The sequence below is a fragment of the Rhinatrema bivittatum genome, chromosome 5 (assembly GCF_901001135.1).
Source record: "Rhinatrema bivittatum chromosome 5, aRhiBiv1.1, whole genome shotgun sequence".
Lineage (NCBI taxonomy): Eukaryota > Metazoa > Chordata > Amphibia > Gymnophiona > Rhinatrematidae > Rhinatrema > Rhinatrema bivittatum.
In genome coordinates this window covers 223,210,407-223,234,626 of record NC_042619.1, presented here as the reverse complement: position 1 = coordinate 223,234,626, position 24,220 = coordinate 223,210,407, and the positions used below count along the sequence as shown (strand labels likewise).

At 44.3% G+C, this 24,220-nt stretch overlaps 1 protein-coding gene across 3 annotated transcripts in view; it reads right to left on the bottom strand.

Moving 5' to 3' along the window:
• CDKL5 (cyclin dependent kinase like 5) overlaps window positions 1–24,220 on the bottom strand; it is a 418,621-nt gene that overhangs the window by 170,533 nt on the left and 223,868 nt on the right. For all 3 annotated transcript variants that reach the window (XM_029603337.1, XM_029603339.1, XM_029603338.1), the window contains exon 4: window positions 24,029–24,063. In XM_029603337.1, coding sequence (XP_029459197.1) covers window positions 24,029–24,063 — 35 coding nt within the window. The remainder of the gene's footprint in view (window positions 1–24,028; window positions 24,064–24,220) is intronic.

Below are 24,220 nucleotides of genomic sequence, written 5' to 3'. Positions count from 1 at the left end.
GTATTGCTTGTCCATCTTGTGATTGGCGCATCCTCAAGATACAATCTGATTTTGTTATATCCACAACAGGTCAAATTTATTCCACAATGAAAAATTTCTCTTGTAAATCATTATTTGTGATTTATTTAATCAGCTGCCTGTGTAGTCTTCACTATATTATGATGACCAAACGACAGAATAGGGTGAGTCTGTTTGAGCATAAAAGTTGCCTTAACATAGATAGACTTGAAGCTCCGTTAGTAGCACATTTTATTCAACAGACACACAATGTCAGATAATCAGTGGACAATCTCGGACATGGTACCAGCACACTGGTGAGGTGATGACACGGTGAAGAACTGGCACGTTGCAAACAGCAATGCATACACCATATGCAATCTATAACATCTTGGGGTTTAAATAAGGAAGTGAGGTGAGCTATATTTTTTGATTAATATATATCTTTTGATTAATACTTTTTGACTAATATTCCTTCGATCAAGTTTTGATTGACATGCTTTGATTGAACTTCCTGTGGAATATGTATCCTTCAATATATTACTTCTTTCCCCATGCACAAGACATTCTTATAGATGTGGTACATACATCATGTACACCATACGTACTACTTGAGTTACAACAAACCCTCTAATAGCCTGCTTCAATGGTTCCTAGTGACGTCATGGCATCCCCTAGTTAGGCACGTTACGGAAAGCATTTAAATCAGCTGCTCCATTAAATAAATTTGAAGTGATGCTTAGAACTGAAAGATGTCCGCTCACTAAATACACCAAAAGAAAAGGACAATTACTTATAAGTCTCAGCTTTAATGTGAGGGCAGTATGGCTATTCATGTTGGATGTTTTCTCAAATGTGATCTGATGATGTTTCATTTATACTATCATTTTTCTGGCTATTTTTGTGACAAAACTCTCATGATTTTTTTCAGGATAAAGCACTGGCATTACCTTAATGATCTGGCCCTGAAGCAGTAACACACGAAGTGTGATTTCACATCAGGCCAAGGATTACCACAACCAATGAACCCTAAGGGAAGTTACACCCCCAAGGGAAGTTATACTCTCTATCTTACTCTATTTGAATTGAGAAAGCCTTTCTTTTTATCAGCATAAAAAAGTTTTCTTAAAAAGTAAAAAATTATTGAAAAAGCATTATACAGCGTTGGACCGATGATTATTTGTGACCCTGAATAATGGCATGAAAAATTCTCAAAGTGCTTGAGTTGTCATGGAGTGGTATAAAGGTCCTATTAAGCTAAACAAGTCCGTTGGTCCTTCCATGTTTATACTGCAATAACAGAAAGACTGGTACTCCCTTGATGTTTTTTTCTTGTATAGCCTTCTTCTGGATACATCAATACGGGTTGTGGATTACTGATATTGTGATAACAAAAATATCACCATTCCTGATAAAACATCAAACAATACAATCAAGAAATATAAAACATCAATTATAATAGTAAAAACATACCAAGAAACAATACTTCTAAACAGCTGACAAATAGAACAGTTAAACTCAAAATTATTTTTTTAAGGATTACAAAAAACCCCCCAAAATATTTAAAAAGAGCAGACATCAATTAACATTAAATAATTACAACTAATAAAATAAAATAAATTCCCCACTCTCCATAAATTGAAACATTTGATTTCCAATCATCCTGAGTTTATTGTGGAATAGTTGGGGGATGGGGCTACACACAAACATTGTCCTCTCTCTCTCATACACACACTAACATATGTTCATTCTCTCACACACAACACATGTTCACACTCTCACACTCACTTTTTCCCCCCTCTTTAACACACAAGCTGCAGCAGATGCCACATTTCACTCACACTCCCTTCCCTCTCATTCAACCCCTTTCCCTTTCCATCCCTCTCGCCCTTCCACCCCTTCCCTCTCTCCATTCTTCCCATCCCTCCCACCTCCCCTTCTCTCCCCCTTACACCTCTCTTCACTTACAACCCACTCCCTTCCCTTCCTGCTCTCTCACTCACCCCCCTTCCCTTTCCTCCCTTCTTAGTGAGAAGAGAAGAGAAGGGAAGCTGAACTGTGTGAAGAGGAAGGGAAGTGGCAGATGAGTGAGAACTTCCCCTTCAGTCAGCTTAGCCTCCTTCCCAAAGGGAAGGGAAGGGTTGGGAACTGAGTTAGGGGAAAAGGAAGTTCTCACTCATTCACCTTCACCTAGCTCAGCTCTCCTCCCCTCACTTCTCTTCTCACTAAGAAAAGAAGGGAGAAGAGGGAAGCAAGGGTGAGCTGACTAAAGGGGAAGGAGAAGTTCTCTCTCACTCACTCACTCCCCCCTTTTCTTTCACTACCTGGCCTCTTCCTTCTACCCACTGCATTTCTTTTCTTCTGTCCACTGGGGCATGGGAACCCCACAGGCATATAATTAAAACCATGCTTATATGGTTCTTTATTTTCTGCCCTCAGGGCTCCCCCATTCCTGCAAATATGTCATTAAAACCTCATCACTGAGGTTCTGTAGTTCCTGCCCTTGGGGTCCTCATCCCTGCGGGCATGTTTTCTATAGGCGCTGCTGTTGTTGCCTCTGGGGGCAAGGTTAGGCAGCTGTGGCAGGGGTATTTTGGGGAACCACTTTATTTGCCACTCCAAAATGTTGCCGCCTGCTCTTATTCATCATGTATTGTCTTAAATATACTGTAAGCTCCATGAAGCAGAGACTCTCTCTTATGTGCACCTCTACAGTGCTACATATGTCTAGTACCGCTTTAGAAATAAGTAGTAGGTAGTAGTTTTAGAGACTAACAGGGAAAGAGTCCAAGTTGATAAAGGTTTTCTTAGACAAGAGACAGCTGTGGAGGGGCTTAATTACACTGTTCAAAAACATAAAGGGACAGTTCAGGGATATTTCAAAAGACCTTTTAATGTTCAGAACAAAAAAAATATGGAAAGCATCTTTTTAAGGTACTTTCAGAGAGCAGTACAATAAAGGCATGTCTTGACAATGGAAATATTCATGGTTACAAGACTAAATTACTTCAAATCAAATCCAGAAATTCTTAAAGAGAAGGTTATTCACTGGTATGTTAATGTAATGAGAATCTAAACCAAATCCAAAAGACCAGAGGATCTCCTTTCAACCTCACCAATTATGTAATATTCTTATACTGCAAATTTTTAACTTTAGAAAATAGAAATTAGCTACATTTGTTCCACGCTGCTCAATAAGGATTGTGGTGTGAAAGAGTAAAACTAAGGCATGGAATCACATTTGGCTTTGGAATCTGTAGTTCAATAATATGGATTTATTGATATGATCTAAAGCATAGCCGACAAACTCTGGACTCCAGGTGCTGCAAAATGGATTTCCACAATGTATATTTATTAAATATTTGCATAATGAGGGTGATGTTCAAACAAGCTGCATATCTGCAAAGTCTACAAGTACTTTTTATCCATGGATTTTTGCCCTAATTTTTCAAGTACCTGCATACTTTCACTTTGAAAATTGCCTAAGGAAAATTATCCACACACACTTACTTTTGTGTGCGGGTAATTTTTTTCTCGCTAAAAATACATGCACTCTTTTGAATTTTCAACAGTCTATGTATAGTTCCAAATGCTAACCCAACTCTGCCTCCGAGAACACCTCTCCTTACAGTCAGTAAAAGTGCACACTCAGTGGCACTGCCTACATGCTTTTATCCACCTATAGAGCAGGCAATTTAATAATTAAAAAAACAAACAAACAATGTCAGCAGGAGAAGCACTGTTTTACCTAGGGTCATGGCTCTGAAAGTTAGCCTCAATGTGGCTATTCTAAATACTAGACCCGTTTGCAGTAATGGAGGACAGGAATTCATCTTTCACTTAAATGCTCAAAAATTGTATCTCGCTTCACTTCCATATATCAAAAATTAATAATATTTCACTAGAAAACATGAAGACACAAGCTTCTTAAAGCATGCAAGCATTTAATCTCTTGGTAATTGTTATTTGTGATATTTGTGGATGGATTCTTGGACCGGTGGCAGATGACCACACCCCCGGGGGAAGATCCCGAGAGGGGCCACTGGTCAGGCTCAGAGTTGGGAGACAGACACACACACTAAATCTTTTATTAAACTGGATAGTGAACCACCAGAGATGGCAGTAGTGAGCTGGAAGAGCCCGGCTGGGCTGTAGTCCCTCAGGCACTGGAACAGCGATCCCAGGAACACTGAGCTGTAGAGAAACTGAGTATGGTTAGTAGGCAGAGTATGCAGAGTTCAGGAACAGAACCTAGATGGTAACACTCACACAATAGTCTCTTGAAGCAGCCCAGAGGCTGGAATGAAGTAGGCCCTCGAGGAGCGAGTATCTGGTTCCAGGGAAAGCTCTGAGAGAGAGAGATGGTAACTCAGTGGTGTTGTAGGCAGCGGTGACATCCTGGCAGAAGTAGTATTCGGTAGCAGGTCTGGGAACGTGGGCCCTCAAGGAGCGAGTATCGGTTCCAGGCTGCGACCTGAAAAGCAAGAGAGAGAGCGAGGCCCCCGAGAAGCGGGTACTCCTGGTAAAGTCCGAGGAAGCAAAGTAGCAAGGTATGCAAAGAGCGAATCCCATCCGCAGCGATACCTGGAGGAAGCTAGGTAAACCATCCTTGCTAACTCGAATAGCTAGCAAAAACAAAAACCTTATATATCTGGGCTTGAGGACGTCATCTCAGGGGGACGCCCCTGAGGTTCGTGCCACAGCTGGTACTTGAGTCGGGGCTGCACCGCGCGCGCGCCCTTAAGCTTCAGGAGGACATAGCGGAAGGCAGCGTCTAGCTGGTCCAGGGACGCCGGAGAACGGCAAGATGACGCCACAGCAGCCAAACTTCCATCAACCAAAGAAGGAGTCGCAAAAGAGGTAAGGTGGGCGGAGTGGAGACGTCGGGCAGCGACGGTCGCAACAGCACCCCCCTTCAAAGGGCGATCTCTTTGGGTACCAGGTTTGGAAGGATGCGCGATGTGGAACTGACGAAGCATCTCTTTGTCAAGGATATTGGTCTGAGGCTCCCAAGAGTTTTCTTCAGGGCAGAAACCTTCCCAGGAGAGAAGATATTCAAAAGTATTGCCTCTTCTTCGAACATCCAGAATCTCTTAGACTTTGAACTCTAAGTCGTCTTCTGCTTTGATGACAAGTGGATTCTGAGATTTAGAGAAGAAATTTTGCTGAGTAAGAGTGGTTTCAGAAGTGAAACGTGGAAAGCATTATGGATGTTGAGACCAGGTGGTAGCTTCAGACGGTAGGTGACTTTGCCAATACGTTGAAGGACTGGGAATGATCCCACGTAGCAAGGAACAAACCGAGAGGAGGGTAGTTTAAGTCTGAGGTGCTTGGTTGACAACCAGACCTTGTCTCCTGGCTTGAAGACTGGAGCTTGCGAATGGTGCTCATCGTAGTACTTCTTAGCACGGTCACTCGCTTTGATTAGCATGTCCGTTGTCTGAACCCACAGATTATGGATATCATCAGCAGTGGATTGAGCTGCTGGGGACGTCACTGAGAGCTGAAGTGGTAGTGTTGGGGAACGTCCAAAAACCACTTCAAAAGGTGACAATCCAGTAGATATTGCTGGATGAGAGTTGATGGCGAATTCAGCCCATGGAAGCAATTCGGCCCAGTTATTCTGTCGGGATGTGACATAAGCTCGAATTAACTGCTTCATTGTTCGATTCATCCGTTCCGTCTGGCCAATCGACTGCGGATGATAGGCTGAGGTGTAGTCTAGAGAGATGTCAAACAATTTGCACAAGGCCCTCCAGAATCGTGCTGTGAATTGGGACCCACGGTCGGATACGATGTGAGATGGTAGTCTGTGGAGGTGGAATATATGCGTTATGAAGAGCTTTGCAAGCTCCAAAGCTGAAGGTATGCCAGGGAGCACCACGAAGTGTGCCATCTTGCTAAATCGATCCACTGTCACCCAGATGGTGTTCATTCCTCCGGAAGTGGGTAAATCGACTACAAAGTCAGTAGCGATGTGCGACCAGGGCCGTTCCTGAACTGGCAGTGGTTGCATCTGACCCCATGGTTGTCCAGAAGCGGGTTTGTTCTTAGCACAATTGGTGCAGGATGCCACGTAGGAATAGGTATCCTTTTTGATGGTAGGCCACCAATACAGCTTCTGTATCTTGAGCAGGGTAAGGCGTTGGCCAGGATGGCCAGCCAGCTTGGAATCGTGCGCCCAAAAGAGCACTTTCTTCCTGAGTCTTTTAGGAATGATTGTTCTACCAGCAGGTACAGACTGGGTGGATGCCAAGAGGATCTTCCTCGGGTCAATTATGTGCTGTGGCTCATCAGGCACATCCCTCTGAATGAAAGGAGCGCGACAGAGCATCTGCTCTGGTGTTTTTATCTCCAGGGCAGTACTTCAACACAAAATTGAAACGATTAAAAAATAAGGACCATCTGGCCTGTCTGTAATTCAGATGTTGTGCGTGGCGGAGATACTCTAGATTTTTATGATCCGTGAATATGATTATTTGATGTTGAGCGCCTTCGAGCCAAGGGCGCCATTCCTCGAATACAAGCTTTATTGCCAACAGCTCTTTATCGCCGATCCCATAGTTTTTCTCGGCTGGAAAAAATCTTCATGAGAAGAAGGAACAGGGACGTAAGGTTTTCGAGTCTCCTGTTTGGCTCAACACAGCCCCTACATCCACATCTGAAGCATCCACTTTGACGATAAAGGGCTTGTTGGGGTCTGGATGCTGCAAGCACGGTTCTGTGGAGAAGGCAGTCTTCAATTTCTCGAACGCGGAAATGGCCTCGGCTGACCATTTTGAAGCGTTGGCACTCTTGCGGTCATCGCAGTCAAGAGTACGGTTAAAGAAGAATAGTTCTTTATAAAGCTTCGATAATAGTTGGTGAAACCCAGGAATCTCCTTAAAGCCTTCAGCCTGATAGGTTGGGACCAATTCTTGATACTTTCAAGTTTGTGAGGGTCCATTTGGAAGCCTTCTTTCGACACTATGTAGCCTAGAAAAGGCACGGAGTCTTTGTGAAATTCACTCTTAGAGAGTTTGGCGTATATCCGGTGTTCGCGAAGACGGTGGAGTATTTGCTTGATATCTGCAATGTGGGTGTCCAAGTCCTGGGAGAAGATTAATATGTCGTCCAGGTAGACCACAACATTCTTGTACAGCAGATCCCGCAAGATGTCGTTCATCATATTTTGGAAGATGGCGGGTGCATTGCACAACCCGAACGGCATTACTAGATACTCGAAGTGGCCGTCTCGCGTGTTGAAGGCCGTTTTCCATTCATCGCCGCTCTGAATGCGAATGAGGTTGTAGGCCCCCTTCAGGTCAAGCTTTGAAAATATCTTGGCCCCTTGCAGCCGGTCAAACAGTTCCGAGATTAACAGCAAGGGGTAACAGTCTTTGATCGTGATTTTGTTTAGACCTCGGTAATCGATACATAGATGTAGGGTACCGTCCTTCTTCCCCACAAAGAAAAAGCCTGCCCCGGCTGGCGACTTTGATGGTCTGATAAAGCCCTTCTGGAGATTTTCTTCAATGTATTCCGACATTGCTTTATTCTCAATGGCTGAGAGAGGGTACACCCGTCCTTTCAGTGGCTCAGCATTGGGCTTCAGTCTTATGGCACAGTCATAGGGCTTATGTGGAGGAAGAATATCAGCCGCTTCTTTGGAAAATACATCCCCGAAGGATGCATACTGGGGGCGGCAGTCCTGGCATCACTGGAGTCATAGGCATGCAAATGATAGGCGAGATTTCCTTAAGGCACCTCCCGTGACATTCTGGGCCCCAGCGGGAGAGATCCAAGGACGCTCAGTGAAATTGGGGTTGGTGCACTTGCAGCCAGGTTAACCCCAGGACGATAGGGTGCATGGCCCTTTCCAGTACAAAGAAGGAGAGCGATTCCGTATGGAGAGCTCCGGCGCGGAGAGTAACTGGTACGGTTTGGCAAGTCACGTCGCCTGATAAAGGCTCTCCATGAATGGAGGATAACAGTAGTGGATCTTTCAACTTGATGAGGGGAATCCTCAAGTATTCCACTAGATGTATGAGAATGAAGTTGCCTCCTGCCCCTGAATCCACCAGGGCAGGAGTCTGAACCGTGACTGGTCCGTAGGTCAAGGAGACTGGGAGAGAGAGCGGAGGAGAGGGCATAGTGAGACCTAAGTACAGTCCTCCTGTAGGACTTAGACCCGTCCATTTTCCAGATGAATGGAGCATGTAGAGACATCGTGGCCAAGCTGACCACAGTACATGCAAAGGCCGCACCTCTTCCGAAGTCTTCTCTCTGTGGAAGTCAAACGTCCATGACCAAGTTGCATCGGTTCATCTTTATCAGTGGCAGGGATTACTGGAACCATCCAAGGTGCAGGTATAGCACTAGCCTGTTTCAACCCAGGTAACACCTTAGGCCGGAGTTCCTTCACCTTGGCCCGAAGCCGGTGATCAATCTGAGTGGCCAAGGCTACTAATTCGTCCAGCGAGTCAGGTGTTTCAAGAGCAGCCAGCTCGTCCTCTAGACGGTTATCCAGGCCTCTGAAAAAGAGAGTCTTGAGACAATTGGGGTCCCAGCAGAGTTCCGCCGCAAGAGTTTTAAACTCTATGGCAAATTCAGCCAATGATCTGTTGCCTTTCTTTAATTCAACCAAAGCAGAACTGGCGACAGAGGTTCGAGCAGGGTCATCGAAAATGGATTTAAATAAGTCCATAAATCCTTCTATGTCCTGCAAAATGGGGTCCTTGCATTCCCACAAGGTAGATGCCCAAGACAAAGTCCTACCATCCAGGTATGAAAGGATGTAGGTAGTTTTGGAGAGAGCCGTAAAAAATAAAGATGGCTGTAAGGCAAAATGCATGCAGCACTGGCTTAAAAATCCCCGGGTCTTCTGGATTTCTCCAGAAAAACGAATTGGAGATGCCAGTGGTACAGCAGTCTTTAAAGTTACCTCCTGTAACTGACCTTCATGGTTGGAAGCTGTGCCTTGAACCTTCTGTGTGTGTAGCTGATGGAACGCTGAAGTAAGTTTCTCCAAGGCGTCTTGCTGCTCTGAAATGCGCAATCTGTTATTATTTGTGATAATTGTGGGTTGATCCTTGGGCTGGTGGCAGATGACCACGCCCTGGGGGGAAGATCCCGAGAGGGGCCATCGGTCAGGCTCAGAGTTGGGAGACAGACACACACTAGATCTTTTATTGAACTGTATAGTGAACCACCAGAGGTGGCAGTAGTGAGCTGGAAGAGCCCGGCTGGGCTGTAGTCCCTCAGGCACTGGAACAGAGATCCCAGGATGGCTGAGCTGTAGAGAAACTGAATATAGTGAGTAGGCAGAGTATGCAGAGTTCAGGAACAGAACCTTGATGGTAACACTCACACAATAGTCTCTTGAAGCAGCCCAGAGGCTGGAATGGAGTAGGCCCTCGAGGAGCAAGTACCTGGTTCTAGGGAAAGCTCTGAGGAGAGATGGTAACTCACTGGTGCTGTAGGCAGCAGTGACTTCCTGTCAGAAGTAGTATTCGGTAGCAGGTCCGGGAACGTCGGCCCTCGAGGAGCGAGTACCGGTTCCAGACTGCTACCTGAAAAGTAAGAGAGAAAGCAAGGCCCCCGAGATTGGGTACCCTTGGTAAAGTCCGAGGAGGCAGAGTAGCAAGGTTTGCAGAGAGTGAATCCCATCCACAGCGATACCTGGAGGAAGCTAGGTAAACTGTCCTTGCTAACTCGAATAGCTAGCAAAAACAAAGACCTTAAACATCCGGGTTTGATGACGTCATACTCAGGGGGTATACTCAAATACCACAGCTGGTATTTGAATCGGGGCCACGCAGTGCGTGCGCCCTTAGGCTTCAGGAGGACATGGCGGAAGGCAGCGTCTAGCCGGTCCGGGGACGCCGGAGGAGAACGGTAAGATGATGCCGCAGCAGCCAAACTTCCATCAACCAAAGAGAGAGTCGCAAAAGAGGTAAGGTGGGAAGAGTGGAGACGTCGGACACTGACGGTCGCAACAGTAATAGCTCTTAGCATGCTATTTTAACGAAACTAGATCATAAATATCTGAAATGGACCAAAGTCTGCAAGTACTTTTTAACTGTGAAAGCTAAGAGGGTGCATTTTCAAAACTAAACTTGGACAGATTGCTGCATGAAATCTACAGAATTAACAAGATTGCAATTTAAAAAAACACATTGGTCTTCTACAATAAGGAATAGTAAACTGATTATTTTAATCAATTCCTAGGGAAAGGAAAATCTGGCATTAGAATCAACCAGACCATGCTTGCTCCTTGTTGGCTTGGAAGCCAACACTATGTGGAACTCAACTTGATATATATTTCAACAAAGTCAATCATCTGAGCTGATGTGCAAGTGTTAGCATGGATTCAGCTGGAAGGACAGCAACAAAGAATAATAATTAGTTAACAGAAAACCTTCTTTCCTCCAGGCTCTTGTAATGTCATTCACCTTCCAATGTAATCTTTCATATTATTCTTTCAGAAATTTACTCTACCCCCTTCAATCAAAGTCTAACATTCTGTTTATAAGACACTATCTCTTATTGCCATACAAATTCTCATCCTCTTCAATCCCAGTCAATCACATCAATAAACACACTATCACTCATTTCTTTATTCAATGCTGTGCAAACTCTTACTCTCTTCACCCACTCTGATGCATGCTTCCACATACTCAAGCTCATACTCGCTCCCAAACAATCTCACACGTGTTCAAATGTGACAGCAAAAACAGATTTTTGAAAGTATACATGAACAAACATACACCTGCTGCTGAGCAGGTGTAACTTTCTGCGTGTATATCAAAACTGGTTCTGTGTACACCTGCAAATTTTCAAAGCAGATAAAAATACATAAAAAGTACTTGCAGACTTTAGCCTATGCGAGATGTTTGAAAACTACCCTCATTAAGCATGTTCTTAGTAACAAATATGAACCCCATAAAACAAGACAGACATTCATTCAAGAGGAAACCAATAAAACTGAATGGATTTACTACAGTACTACTCTCTGCGCACAACTGGCTCACTGAAGAGTCAAGGATATACCAGTAACTCTTTTTAGCATTTTAATTATATGGATTTGACCATATTTGGTTCCATATGAGTTATACAATCCATAGAAAACTAACAGTGTCTCAAACTTCAATGAAATAATGCAATACACTTTTTTATTAATTAAAAAACCCTTGCCTTTAATGGCACTGACAGTATGTGCAGAAATGAAACACAGAGATTCACACTAGAAAGAATTCACAGCAGAAAAGATGCTAGGTTTATACAAACCCACAGGATATCCCATAGCAAACAGCATTTTACACAAATTAGTCAAAATGAGCAAAATCAGTCCTTTGTTTACAAAATAACTAGAAACCATGCCAACGCATTATACGCTGGCAATGTCTCTTTCTCACGGGGTATCCAATTGCACAAACTCTGTGACACTTATCTTGCCTTCAAAACACCTTAAAATACTATACACAAATGTAATCCTTCCAAACAAAAAAAAACTTCGCACACACCATATGACAAATGTGCAACAATATTATTTAACACATATTATATTATTTAATACATTTAATATTATTTAATACATTTAACAACGAACATTGATAACAAACAATGTTACCGAACCTTATGGCACCTATGTAAACGGACAAATTGTAGTATCATTACTTTTATGTGCCTTGATGTAAACCGCTGTGACGGTCCCCACCAAACGACGGTATAGAAAAGACTTGAAATAAATAAATAAAAATATTATGAATCAATTGCAGAAAATATAATCAAATATTTATACAAATGTTATAAAGTCTCTGATTTTATTTATCCTAATGGTTTATATGTATTTTTGCTCATTAATAGACAAAGGGGTAGATTTTCAAAGGGGTACGTGCGCAAGATATGCGCGTACCCCCCGAAAACCTACCCCAAACCCCCCCTGTGCGCGCCGAGCCTATTTTGCATAGGCTCGGCAGCGCGCGCAAGCCCCGGGACGTGCGTAAGTCCCGGGGCTTGCATGGAGGGGCGTGTCGGGGGGCATGTCGGGGGCGTGCCGGGAGTGACGCGCCGTTTCGGGGGCGTGTCGCGAGTGACGCGGCGTTTCGGGGGTGGTGCTGCGGGTGTGGTTTCGGCCTGGGGGCGTTCCGGGGGCATGGCCGCAGCCTCCGGACCAGCCCCCGGACCGGAACATGGAGCGCAGCAGCCGGCCCAGCGCGCGCAAAGTTAGGGGGGAGGTTTAGATAGGGCCGGGGGGGTGGGTTAGGTAGGGGAAGGGAGGGGAAGGTGGGGGGAGGGCGAAGGAAAGTTCCCTCTGAGGCCACTCCGATTTCGGAGCGACCTCGGAGGGAACGGAGGCAGGCTGCACGGCTCGGCGCGCACATGCTGCCAATTTTGGGCAGCCTTGCGTGCTCCAACCCCGGATTTTAATAGATACGCGCGTATCTATTGAAATCCCGCGTATTCTTGTTCGTGCCTGGTGTGCGAACAAAAGTACGCGTGTGCGCAGATTTATAAAATCTGCCTCAAAGTTTCTTAAAACAATATATGCTGAAGTCTATCATCTCCTTGAAACAGGGACTTAATATTTTTCAATTCTCACAAATAAAAAGGTACCTAATTCTCTCCCATTAACTGAATAAAATAAGCATCCAAATATCTAACATCATTTTCTTAAACAAAACAAGATGTTCCTGATGCAAATTTGAAGTTTTCTGAATGTTTGGCCAATATAATTTAGGCTGCACTCACCTATCACCTACAGAAATTATTCACCTGTGATAAATGACCCTTATAATTCAAAAAATGATCATTTTTGGGACCTTCACACAAGGCTACCACACCACACACCACACAATGTGATATGGGTGCCTTCATATAATCATCAGTTACCCTAAGTCCTTCCTTGTCCAATACTTAATTTTTTTAAAATTTTCATCCAAGCATGGATTTCGAATGAATCATGATTCACTATTCCAAGAATTAATGCAAGCCTAATGAGTATTGGGGGTGGGGGGGCTTTGTATTAAAAAATTATTTGTAACAAGTAAGTATTGGACAAGAATGGACTTGCTGCGTGTCCTGACCGCGCTGGTGCCACGGCTGGGCCTACTCACCTCGGGCTCCCCTCCATGAGACCTGGTCCGTCCTCCCTTGCAGCCAGCCCCCAGCGCCCGCGGCGTCCCACGACGTCTCCAGGTCCCTCGGGGCCATCGACCTCGCAATGCTCCTCACGGCGGATCTCGGCATCCTCGTTGGGTCTGCCCCTAGGCGCATGCAGATCACCCGGCCCTTTAAAGGGCCAAGCGCGGGAAACTCCTCCGCGGTGCGCAACGATGACGTCACCTGAGCCCTGCATAAAAGGCAGGGCTCAGGCTCCAGTTCCTTGCCTTGGCAAATGGGTCATGTCATTCATGAGAAGCTAGTTGCGGTCCTGTGTTCCTGCTTCCTTGATCCTGTCCTTGTTCCAGTGCTGCTGCGTTCCTGTGCTTGTTCCAGTGTTCCTGCGTCTGTGTTCCCGTGGTCCTTCCTGTGTGCCAGTGTCTGTTCCTGCTCCACTTCCCAGGTTGTACCTTCTCAAACTGATTCACGGTACTTACCTCGGCTTGCCTCTGACCATGTTTGGACTGATATCCGGTATTGACCTCTGCTCGCCACTGACCACGCTCGGACTGATACCTGGAACTGACCTCTGCTTGCCACTGACCACGCTCAGAGTGATACCTGGAACTGACCCTTGCTTTGGTTGTCCACCCTCGGACAGATACCCTGGCTTTGACTCTTTCGCTTCACTTGGACACTCTCTTCGCGTCTCCTGTGACCACCAGGTCTGCCTGTTCTGACGCTGCCCGCGGCCTTCTACAAGCTCGACCACTAGGTGCTGCCTAACCTGTCCGGAGGACCTTCAGTACCTGTTCCCTTCCAGTGGCCTCCGGTACACTCTGTTCCGGTCTAGCTAATCTGTTTTCCACTAGCCGCTCACCCTTGTTCTTGGTGGGCACACCTCTCCGCTACCTCTCCGGGAGACCCTCTGAGGCCCACCTAAGCCCAGGCGGTCTGGCTTACCAAAGGGCTCAACCTGCGGAACCCCCGGACTGTTATTGGAGAAGCTCCAGCTTGCCTCTGTCTCCTCGTGTGCTCCACTCCTGGTGGCAGGCGCCCTCTGAGACCTCCCTGAGGGCCGTACCAATCCTGCGCCAGGCCAAGGGTCCACCTCCAGCACAACAGAACTTAGGGTGATCGATGATTATATTAAGGCACTCATACCACATTTTGTGGGTGTGTGTAGCCATATAATGAAGGACTCCAAAATTATCATTTTTTGAATTATAAGGGTCACTTAATAAACAATAAATAAATAAGATGGATAATTTCTTTAGGTGATTGCATGGTTCTAATTTGAGTGGTTCATTTAATATAGTAATGCAATCACCTATCATCATATATAATACATATATTTGTGATTATATTAAATAAAGGGTTAATATCTTTTTCTTATCACTTTTTTATTTTATCTGCTCAATCACTTTGTTTTAGTGAGGAAAACAGCAGCTGATCAAATTGGACATTTCACAGGACTTCACTATACACTTAAAATTCCACAATTTGCACATCACGAAAATCATACTCTGAACTACAGTGGGGATGTAATGGTCCTGGCTGCTGTATGGCCCTCCCATCTGCAGGGGACCCCAGTATGACGTGTGCAGGCTTATCGTGAAGGCACATAAGACAGTACTGCCGCGTCTTAAAAGCCAGCCTCACCCACAGCTCCCTGCCTCATCATTAAGTCTTCTGCAATCCTTGCTGTGGCCACCCTTGCGCTTTAACTTAGCCTTGTCTAGGTTCCTGTTCTTACTTGTCTGCCTGCCTGTTCGCCATGTGTCTGCCTCTGTTCCTAACCTTGCCTGCTTCCCGCCTTGCTTTGTTCCTGTTTTCCTTCACCTTGTACTGACCGCTTGTTACTGAACCAGTCTGGCCCACTGACATTGCTTCGTTTGCTGCCTGCTCTGACCTTCTTGTGTCCTTGTCTCTGCTTGTGCTCTGCTAGCCTTGACCTTAGTCTGCCTTACCTATGTCCTGCTTGTTTAGCCTTGTTCCTGTCTTTGGTCTTCTGGCGTCTTGTCTTTCTAGTCCCTGCCTTGCCTTTCACCCTGTTTCAGTTTTGTCCTGTCCTGATCTTGCCCTGTGCTTTAGTCTTATTCCTGTCTTGTCTACTTGTCTGTCCTTTTGGTGCACTCCTTATTTTGTCACTTGTGGGCATCTTTCTGTATCCTGCAGCCAGTGTGGCCTTTGTGGGTGCCCTCTTGTACCCCAGCCCAAGTGCACCTTCAGATCAGTCATATCGACCACCAGAACCTGCAGGCTCACCCAAGGGGGTGATGGCCATTTAGGCAGAAGACCCTGTATTTCCCTGTCCTTGAGTCCTGTGCTGCTCCTGCCTGGAGATTACCTACAACCAGCCTGCATGGCTATGACAGGACTTTTAGGTTACCTAATCTGTCAAGGGATCATGAGACCCAATGCTGCCAATGAGGTTTCATCCCACACTACGATGCTATTTCAGCCACAGTAATGCATTAGTTTGCCTGACGAATATGACTATTGTAAGTTGATATAAAGATTTAGAGGCAAAATATGTCAAATAGTTCTTCAAGCACAAAAAATGGCCTAAATAAAACCAATATGCTGTTTCTTCAGACTCTTCAGACAATCAAATGTACATTTTTTAAACTTTTTAAAAAAAAAAAATTTCTCCTGGGCTACCATATTCAGATCGATCACGTTTCAAAACATGCATCTCTTATTGTAGGAGTAACTAAACATCCTGGTGCTGCACTAACCACTATATAGTGGTAGCTTTATAAATAATGAATCTGTACATTGCTTCTCATACTTAAATGGCTCTAAGAAAATTATGGATTTGTAGACAACTTCCAAGATTCAATTTCCTTCATAAAGATGAAATTGTTAATGGGAAGCAGAGTGGGGGAATTAATGTTTGTGCATGGATGAATAAATATGCTGTTGTTTCAGTAAGAACAAAGTCAATATTGTGAACGATATCAATCTAAGATATTCAACTGATTAAATAATTTTGCTTGGGCTACAGATTTTATATTGAAAGTAATAAAATACATATTCATAAGCTTTTCAACCCATCACTCACTACCTTCTTCAGGTAATTTAATGGAAATCTTTGCATATCGAAATAAAACTCCTTTAAACAGGAGTCTCAGATTCTTTAAAATTACATAAAACATAATGGGCCGGATTTTCAAAGGGTTGCGCGCACTGGGACTATTTTCAAAAGGCCCGGTGACGCGTGTAAGTCCCGGGGCTTTACTAAAGGGGCAGGTCAGAGGCTCCAGGCACAGCGGCCATTTGCTGCTGTGCCAGGGATCGCGCGCCGGCAGTTAGACGGCGCGTGCAACTTACTTCAGCCCCAGGGCTGAAGTAAGTTTTGAAACAAAAAAAAGAAGACAAAAAAGGTAGGGGGGAAAGGGAAGGTGGGGGTGGGGTGGGTAGGGAAGTTCTCTCCCAGGCCGCTCTGATTTCGGAGCGGCCTGGGAGAGAACGGGGGAAGGCAGCGTGGCTCGGTGCGGGCCGACCCCGGATTTTATAACATGCGCACGCCTGCACATGTACGCCTGCGCGCACCTTTTAAAATCTACCCCTTTATGCAAATTTTAAAATTTTGTTTCAGATATGTGCCTCTGTTAAGGAAAATGTACATTTAGTTTACAATTCTACCAGACTTGATCCTAAAACATTTGCTTTTCTTGGCCTGCAGTCATTTAACACAGAAACATTAGGATTCCAGGTGAGCATCACATAACTGGGGGATAAACTGCTGCTGCCATGGGTTTCAGACAGTGGGGCTAAAGGAGGGAAGACCAGCACTGTGAAGGCAGAGGGACCTGAAAGGCTGAAGGGGTTTCTCAGGCCCCACCTGTAATCAAAGTGGGAGGGGAGGGAAGAGAGTAGAGGTGGGATCAGCATCACAACCATGGGACCAGCAGCAGAGGGGCTGGTGGGTTTCCTAGGCCCCACCAGTGGCAGGAAGGAGATCGAGATGAGATGAGATGAGGTGGGAAGGGAGGGGTAAATAAGAAAGGAAAAGAAAGGGAGGGAAAGAAGGAAGGGAAGAGGAGGGAAGGGGAGTGGGAAGGGAGGGGATAAGGAAAAAGTTTATAGTTTATTATTTTTTTATATACTGACATTTCGGGGTTCCATCATATCGGTTAACAATAAACTTAAATAAAATCACAATCAGAAGATATAGCTAAACAAATGATACTAAAATACTAAAATCAAAAACAACATCAGCTTCAACAATATGAATAGACTTTAGAATTCAATAAAAGGGTGGGGAAGAGTGGGAGATTAGCAAAGGGGAGGTGGGGGGAAGAGTGAGAGAAGAGCAAAGGGGAGGTGAGGTGCAGGGAATAAAGTAGGGGGAAGAGTATGCATGCACATACACCTCATAGCCCCACCCCTCCACATCACCACCTACATACACTCCCACCTACCCCCTCCATCCACTAACACACACACAGGGGTGAAGAGAGGGAGAAAGTGTCCCCACCTATTCACACCTCACCTACACCACTGAAAGGCTGCTAACATTGGGTGGGGAAGAGCGGGAAGAAAGGGCTACAAAGTGGAGAATGTGGGGTGGATGGGGATGGGGGGCTATGTTGGGGGGGGGCTGAGTGAGGTGGAGGGGAGGAATTACAGAAGCAGAGGAGAGGGGAGGAGTGAGTGACGTGTAGGAGAGAAGTGTGAAGGCGGGAGAGGGGAACACACACACATCACTTCCCCCATATCTACCCACACCCCAATTACACCACTACCTCCTACTCATTCCCAACACTCAAACCCCAACTATACCACCACTTCCCAACAGATGCACACTACCCCCCCACCCCCTATCCTCCCCCCCCCCCCCCCCCACAAAGACATACCCACACACACACACACAAGGGTGAGAAGGGGATAAAGGGAAGTGTGGAAAGGGAAAAAAGCTTCCCCATCAATGCACACATCACCTCACACCCCTTCTCCTCACAGCACATATATACCACTCCAACACCCACTTTACATGCTAACATTGGGTGGGGAAGAGCGGGAAGAAAGGGCTACAAAGTGGAGAATGTGGGGTGGATGGGGATGGGGGGCTATGTTGGGGGGGGGGCTGAGTGAGGTGGAGGGGAGGAATTACAGAAGCAGAGGAGAGGGGAGGAGTGAGTGACGTGTAGGAGAGAAGTGTGAAGGCGGGAGAGGGGAACACACACACATCACTTCCCCCATATCTACCCACACCCCAATTACACCACTACCTCCTACTCATTCCCAACACTCAAACCCCAACTATACCACCACTTCCCAACAGATGCACACTACCCCCCCCCCCCCCCCCCCCCCCCCCCCCCCCCCACAAAGACATACCCACACACACACACACAAGGGTGAGAAGGGGATAAAGGGAAGTGTGGAAAGGGAAAAAAGCTTCCCCATCAATGCACACATCACCTCACACCCCTTCTCCTCACAGCACATATATACCACTCCAACACCCCTTCCACACACATCCTACCACTGACAGGGTTAGTGATTGAAGCGAGTAGGGCAGGGGCAGAGCCCCTGTAAATTATATAATTTTCAAAATGCCACAAAATAAAAAGGACCTACTAGTTATATCATATGATGACAACATATTAGAGTTTCTGGGAATCTGGTCCCCAATTCCCCTGGGTCACATCCAAATGTACTAAACTGTTTTTCCTATTTTGTGTCTATGGTAAAAATATTTAGTATGTCTCATCCTTAGCACTAAGAAACTGCTAGGTCAAAAAACAAAAGGCGTGCCATGGACTAACAGCTTAGTGAACATGCTAAACCAGTCCTAACATCAGTGTTTTCCCAACCTTTACAAGCCCGAGGCACACATACATTAACAAAAATGTTGTGCGGCACACCAGCCTCCATGGGGCAGGAGATGTGAACATAGAGAGGACTCATATGGCCATGGAAGGGCTAGGGAAGCACTGAAATCCCCACAAGTCACTATTCTAAATTTTAAAAGAAAGGGAGAGAGTGTATAAAGACACACATGAATCCATCAATATAGACCACCTCCCTCTGTATACCAGTGCAGGATGAAGGAGAAGTCAGTGTATTGTGGGCAGGCATCTAAGTTATATACCTTGACTACCACATATGGCTGTCGAAGTTCCTTCACCGATGCTACTCCCAACACTCAGGGTTAAGTAACATCCAAAGCTTAGTGCATGCTCTCCTCATCTCGTTCAGCCTCAGGACAGGAGAGAGGCTGGAAGGATACAAAGGAGGCAGCTCAGAACAGGGACGATGAAGAGGAGCTGTGTGCAATGTATGCTACACAAAGACGGGCTCAGATATCCATGCCCTGCATTCTGCCCACTAATTACCACTCTCCAGGACTCGTGCTGTAGTTAAGAAGAGGCAGCATGCATGATGATCCATGTTCTCAGAATGGATCCCCTACATATTTTAGAGCCACTGCTGGTGTCTCTTGTTATTGTGAGATGCAAAAAGCACACCTGATCAGGTCTGAAGGCACACTGGTTGGGAAACACTGTGTACATATTGGCAGGTATGCACTGAAAGTAGCACATACCCACTTGCAAATTCAGTCAAATTTGCAAATTATGCTTCAGCAGGCTTGCACAAAATATGACAGTATACTGTCCCCCAGAGGTTATTTCAGTCATGTCTGCTAGGGCCTAAAATTTAACAACTGCTTCTGACTAGGTGTTTAATTTTCAGCATGCCCTCTGCGTCTTGAAATTGTTCTTGTTAATTGGTCCAATGAGAAAAGGCTAGTTAACTCAATGATTTCTTGCCCCTTTCCTAGTAAGAGGCTTGACAGCCCCAAAATAACACCCTACCCCAAGCACACTCCCCCCAACATTTAGAAATACCCCTAGCTTCAAGTATCTCCTCCCCCCAGCGATTCCTCCTCCAGTCACATCAAATAAATATCACCCAGCAGCTTTCTTCCCCCCACCCTGGAAGACTCCCTCCCTTCTTCTGAAGACAAGAGAGAGCTCTGCTCCCTCCTGCCTTGCTCAACAAGAATCAGAAAAATGGCACTGGCTGATGTCACACTGTACTATACCCTGCATATGCCCATCCTTCAGATGGCTCTTCCCATATTTCCCCAGAGTGTCTCAAGCAGGATTTTCCACTGCTTGGTTTAGCAGCGCTGCAGGCCGCCTCAGTGCTTGGCGACCCCCGCTATCACCACAATGCTTGCTTTGGCCTTCTCAGCTTTCAAGCTGGTACCATGTTGCTCAACCCCAACAGTGCCACTTGACGTGGAATTGGCGGTGGAAGGAGGATGGCAGTTCACTCCTCCAGGCTAAATATCAACTTTGCATCTGAGTGGGGCAAGATAACAAAGGTTCTCCATGCTGCTCAAGAAGCTCCAGAGGCTTTCTGTGCTGCTGAGTTGAGGTACAGAAAATAGAACCATCGGTCCTAGCTGATGTGGACTGGATACTGAGGGGTAGGCCCATGGTCTATGCTTTTGCTTGACCATGTCAAAAATTTTAAAACATGTAACAAAAGAGTCACGAAAAAAGGGGACAGGATACAGAGAACATTATCAGTAAGCTGCCAAATGGGAACCCTTCAAGCTATAAGAATACTAGCAAACTCCTGTATAGATAACTACAATAACTGTATAAAGACATTTTCCTGCTTTTTTGCATGGACAGAAACTTCCAGGCATATTTTTGTTGCCACTGTACCAAACAGCAGTGACTGATGCAACTTTTCTGGTGCAGTCTGAATGATTTGATACGCTTTGTTGAAAGCAATGATATAACTTCAGTTTATGTGTACTTCCTTCCACTCAAACTAAAATCCCAACATGCTATACATTATAACTTCATACACTATAAACATACCTATATTGCTGGGGGGGGGGGTCTATGATACTACAACAAAAATATTAGGTAGTACAGTAAAAGATATGTGAAAGGGTAGCGTTATTTGGCATTTTTCAACCAATGTATTGATTTGTTTATTTCTGACCAATTTTTCAACACAGTTTTGAAGTATGAAACGTATCTCCAAGATCTGTTCTTTGGAGTGCATAATAATAATGCTGGTAAGCAATCATCTTAAGAAATGATGTTCTATTTCTAATGTGCCTGTTAATAGTAGCAGTGTTTCTGCCAAAAGCTAAATATTTTGCATGCACTACCTCTACTGTATGCAGATCTGTCTCATGCTTATTCATTGTAGATATCCTGAAAACCTGACTGGCTGGATGAACCGAGGACTGGGTTGAGAACCACTGGTTTTGTAAACATGCCTTCTTCTTGGTAGCTCCCAATTCTGTATGGCTTTACTGTTATTTAATCATACTTTGATTTCATTCTTTAGCTAAAATATTCCTTAGCTTGTTGCTTCCTCTTTAGAGTTTCCATTAGAACAAGGTAACACTTTGAGCAGTTTAAACAATCCAGTTTTTCTTAAACCTCCTTCTGATGTATTATGGGGCTTGGATTTTTTTTCAACAAGAGGAGATTACAGTTTCCAACAATATATATTAAATAAGATTTAAAAAGAGACAGGAATGGATAAGAAAGTCAAGGAACCTGGACCATGTGACATTATGCCATGTATATTCACAATGCATGTAAAAAGTGGAATGATTATATACATAGTAATACCTGAAAGCTCTTAAGAGAGACTGCACAATATAGGATAAAAGGTGTCTTAGCTTTTGAACCGTATTGGAAAAGCAAGCATTTTACAGTACATCTTCGATGCATGTGTCACCCTCCTCCAAAAAGGACCCAGGGAAACTTACAACATTTCATCAAAATATATAATCAATAAGGAGGAAGAAAGTGGAAAATGATCAGTATTCTAGACCAAAAAGGATCTCCTTCCTAAAGAAAGAGCGAACAACTCTGTCATCAAAATTCTCCCACCTTTTGGTATTTAAAATACTTACACCTACTCACTTGTCTCTACAGTTCTTACTTTCTTCCTCAACCAAAGGAGGACCAGGGAGAAGGAAGAAAGCACTGCCTATCTATATTGGGCAAAAATATACTGGTAGATTTTAAAACCCCTATGCCCGCCAAAGCCTGGAGATATGTGCATGACTCGGCACAGCGAGTACCGCGCAGATTTTAAAACCCACGTGGGTACGCGCATATCTCCCAGTACACGCATAAACATTTTTTTCCACTGAAAGAGGCAGAGTGTGGGAGTGGTCTGGGCAGGACATGGGTGGGCTGAAACTGCACCCTGAAGTCTATGCATAAGTATTTAAGTGCTCAAGCGCATGTTGGGGTCCCCTACCATGTAACTTTACTTCTGCTATGGACGGCGTATAAGTCATGTAACAAAAAAAACTAGATTAGTCAGCAGGGTTTTATAGCTTAGGCCTAAAGGGAGGCAAGTTAGCTAAAATTTTTAGGAAGTCCTCTCCTTTACTGGGGCAAACTGGGAAAACAGGAAATTGCGTTGGCACGCATATCTACTAAAATTCCCCTAACTTACGTGCTTGAGTCACCATTTGTGCCCGAGAATGGGTCTTAAAATCTACTTCATAAGTTTTTATTTTGATTCTAATAATTACTAAAAATGAATTTGATATGACCTACAAGACAAAGGAGATTTTTAGTATGGCTTACAAAATTACTTTTAAATTGTAGGATCAAAATATGCACTTTAATTTCAGGTCTAAAATAACACAGGCTGAATACTGCACGCATACTGAAAAATATAATTTCAATGTGCATGTGCATTACCATTCATATTCAACTAGATTTATTTATACAACTAGTTAGAGAAGGAAAACAAAGCCATCCAAATTCGATGACATGAGACCATAGTTGATTCTTGTTCTCTTTGGACTCTACTCTGTGAAATTCAGATGGTGTGCAACAAATTAAGTCAAAGAGATAAATTGCTACAGAACACAGACAGATATTTGCTGAGCAATCCCATTTTTGCAGCATGAAAAACATGCTTCAGACCAGACATCTCCAGATGTTCAGGAATGTTGCAGAATTAAGGCCTTAATCCAGATGTCTAGGTGTGCACAACTCCTAAATAGCAAGCAGCCTTTTAACAGTGACATGGAACTCACTGGTTTATCTGTATTGTTGATTAATTCAGATAAAGGACTACCCTACCTAACATGGTTTTATCAATGCTTGAGTGCATATTTTGAAACAAAAAAAAAAAGACCCGGAAGAGAGCCTTGGGTATGGTAGTATAGTCACAAATGCATATTTTTTTAAAACAAAATTACATGTGGGTTTAATAAAAGATATCACACCTACCACATGCTGCCTGCGCCTTTAGTAATATATGCCATTGAATAATCCTTTACAGACAAAAATGGAACATTACATCAAAGGCATATGCAAACACAGCTGTCAGACAGGTGCTTTGTGTTTTCATACATCTGGCTTCAGCATTTGCTAAATGAAATCTAGTGTTCTACCACAGAGGTTAGCCCATCAATCAGAAGATGGGAAAAACTTTACCCCTCTGTCTGAATTACTAGTTGCTTTAAACTACAACTGGCCAGATATTCTGCCTACATTAAAATCAATTTCAAAGCAAAATCGCTTTCTTTATAAGGATAACTCACTATGGTCACCAGTCATCTCATAAAATGCCTGCAGTAAAAATGAAAAAAAAAAAAATCTAAAACTTTGAGTTTCTCTTTGCAGGTTCAGGTATGCATTTCCACCAATTAAAGGTGCAATATTTGAAAACAGATAAACATGCTGAACATTCTTCCATCTCCCCATACCCACTAAAAACTGCTTCCCACTAATACAGCTTATTTCCATATCTGGTATCATTCAGACAGCCTGTATCAGCGCAAACACAGCAGCACCATGTCACAATTACCTTTCACTGCGCTAATATTGCTCTTCATGCCTTTTGCATTTCCTTGTTTGGATTTGTAGTATCTTTTACTGCCTTACAGAAAAATTCAAACGCTAATGAAATCCACTGCATTTACCTTGTGTCTGCATTTAAGCACCACGCCATAGGCTCCTATAAATGAAGAAAAGAAATATTCAGGGAAGTGTTTTTGAGAAAAAAAAAAAGCGGCATACAACACATAGCAAATGTTTCAGATTTCTGGGGAAATCTATATACAGCTCTATGTAAAGCAATAGTTTTCTCTGTGTAATGTATGGACAGCTCTGTG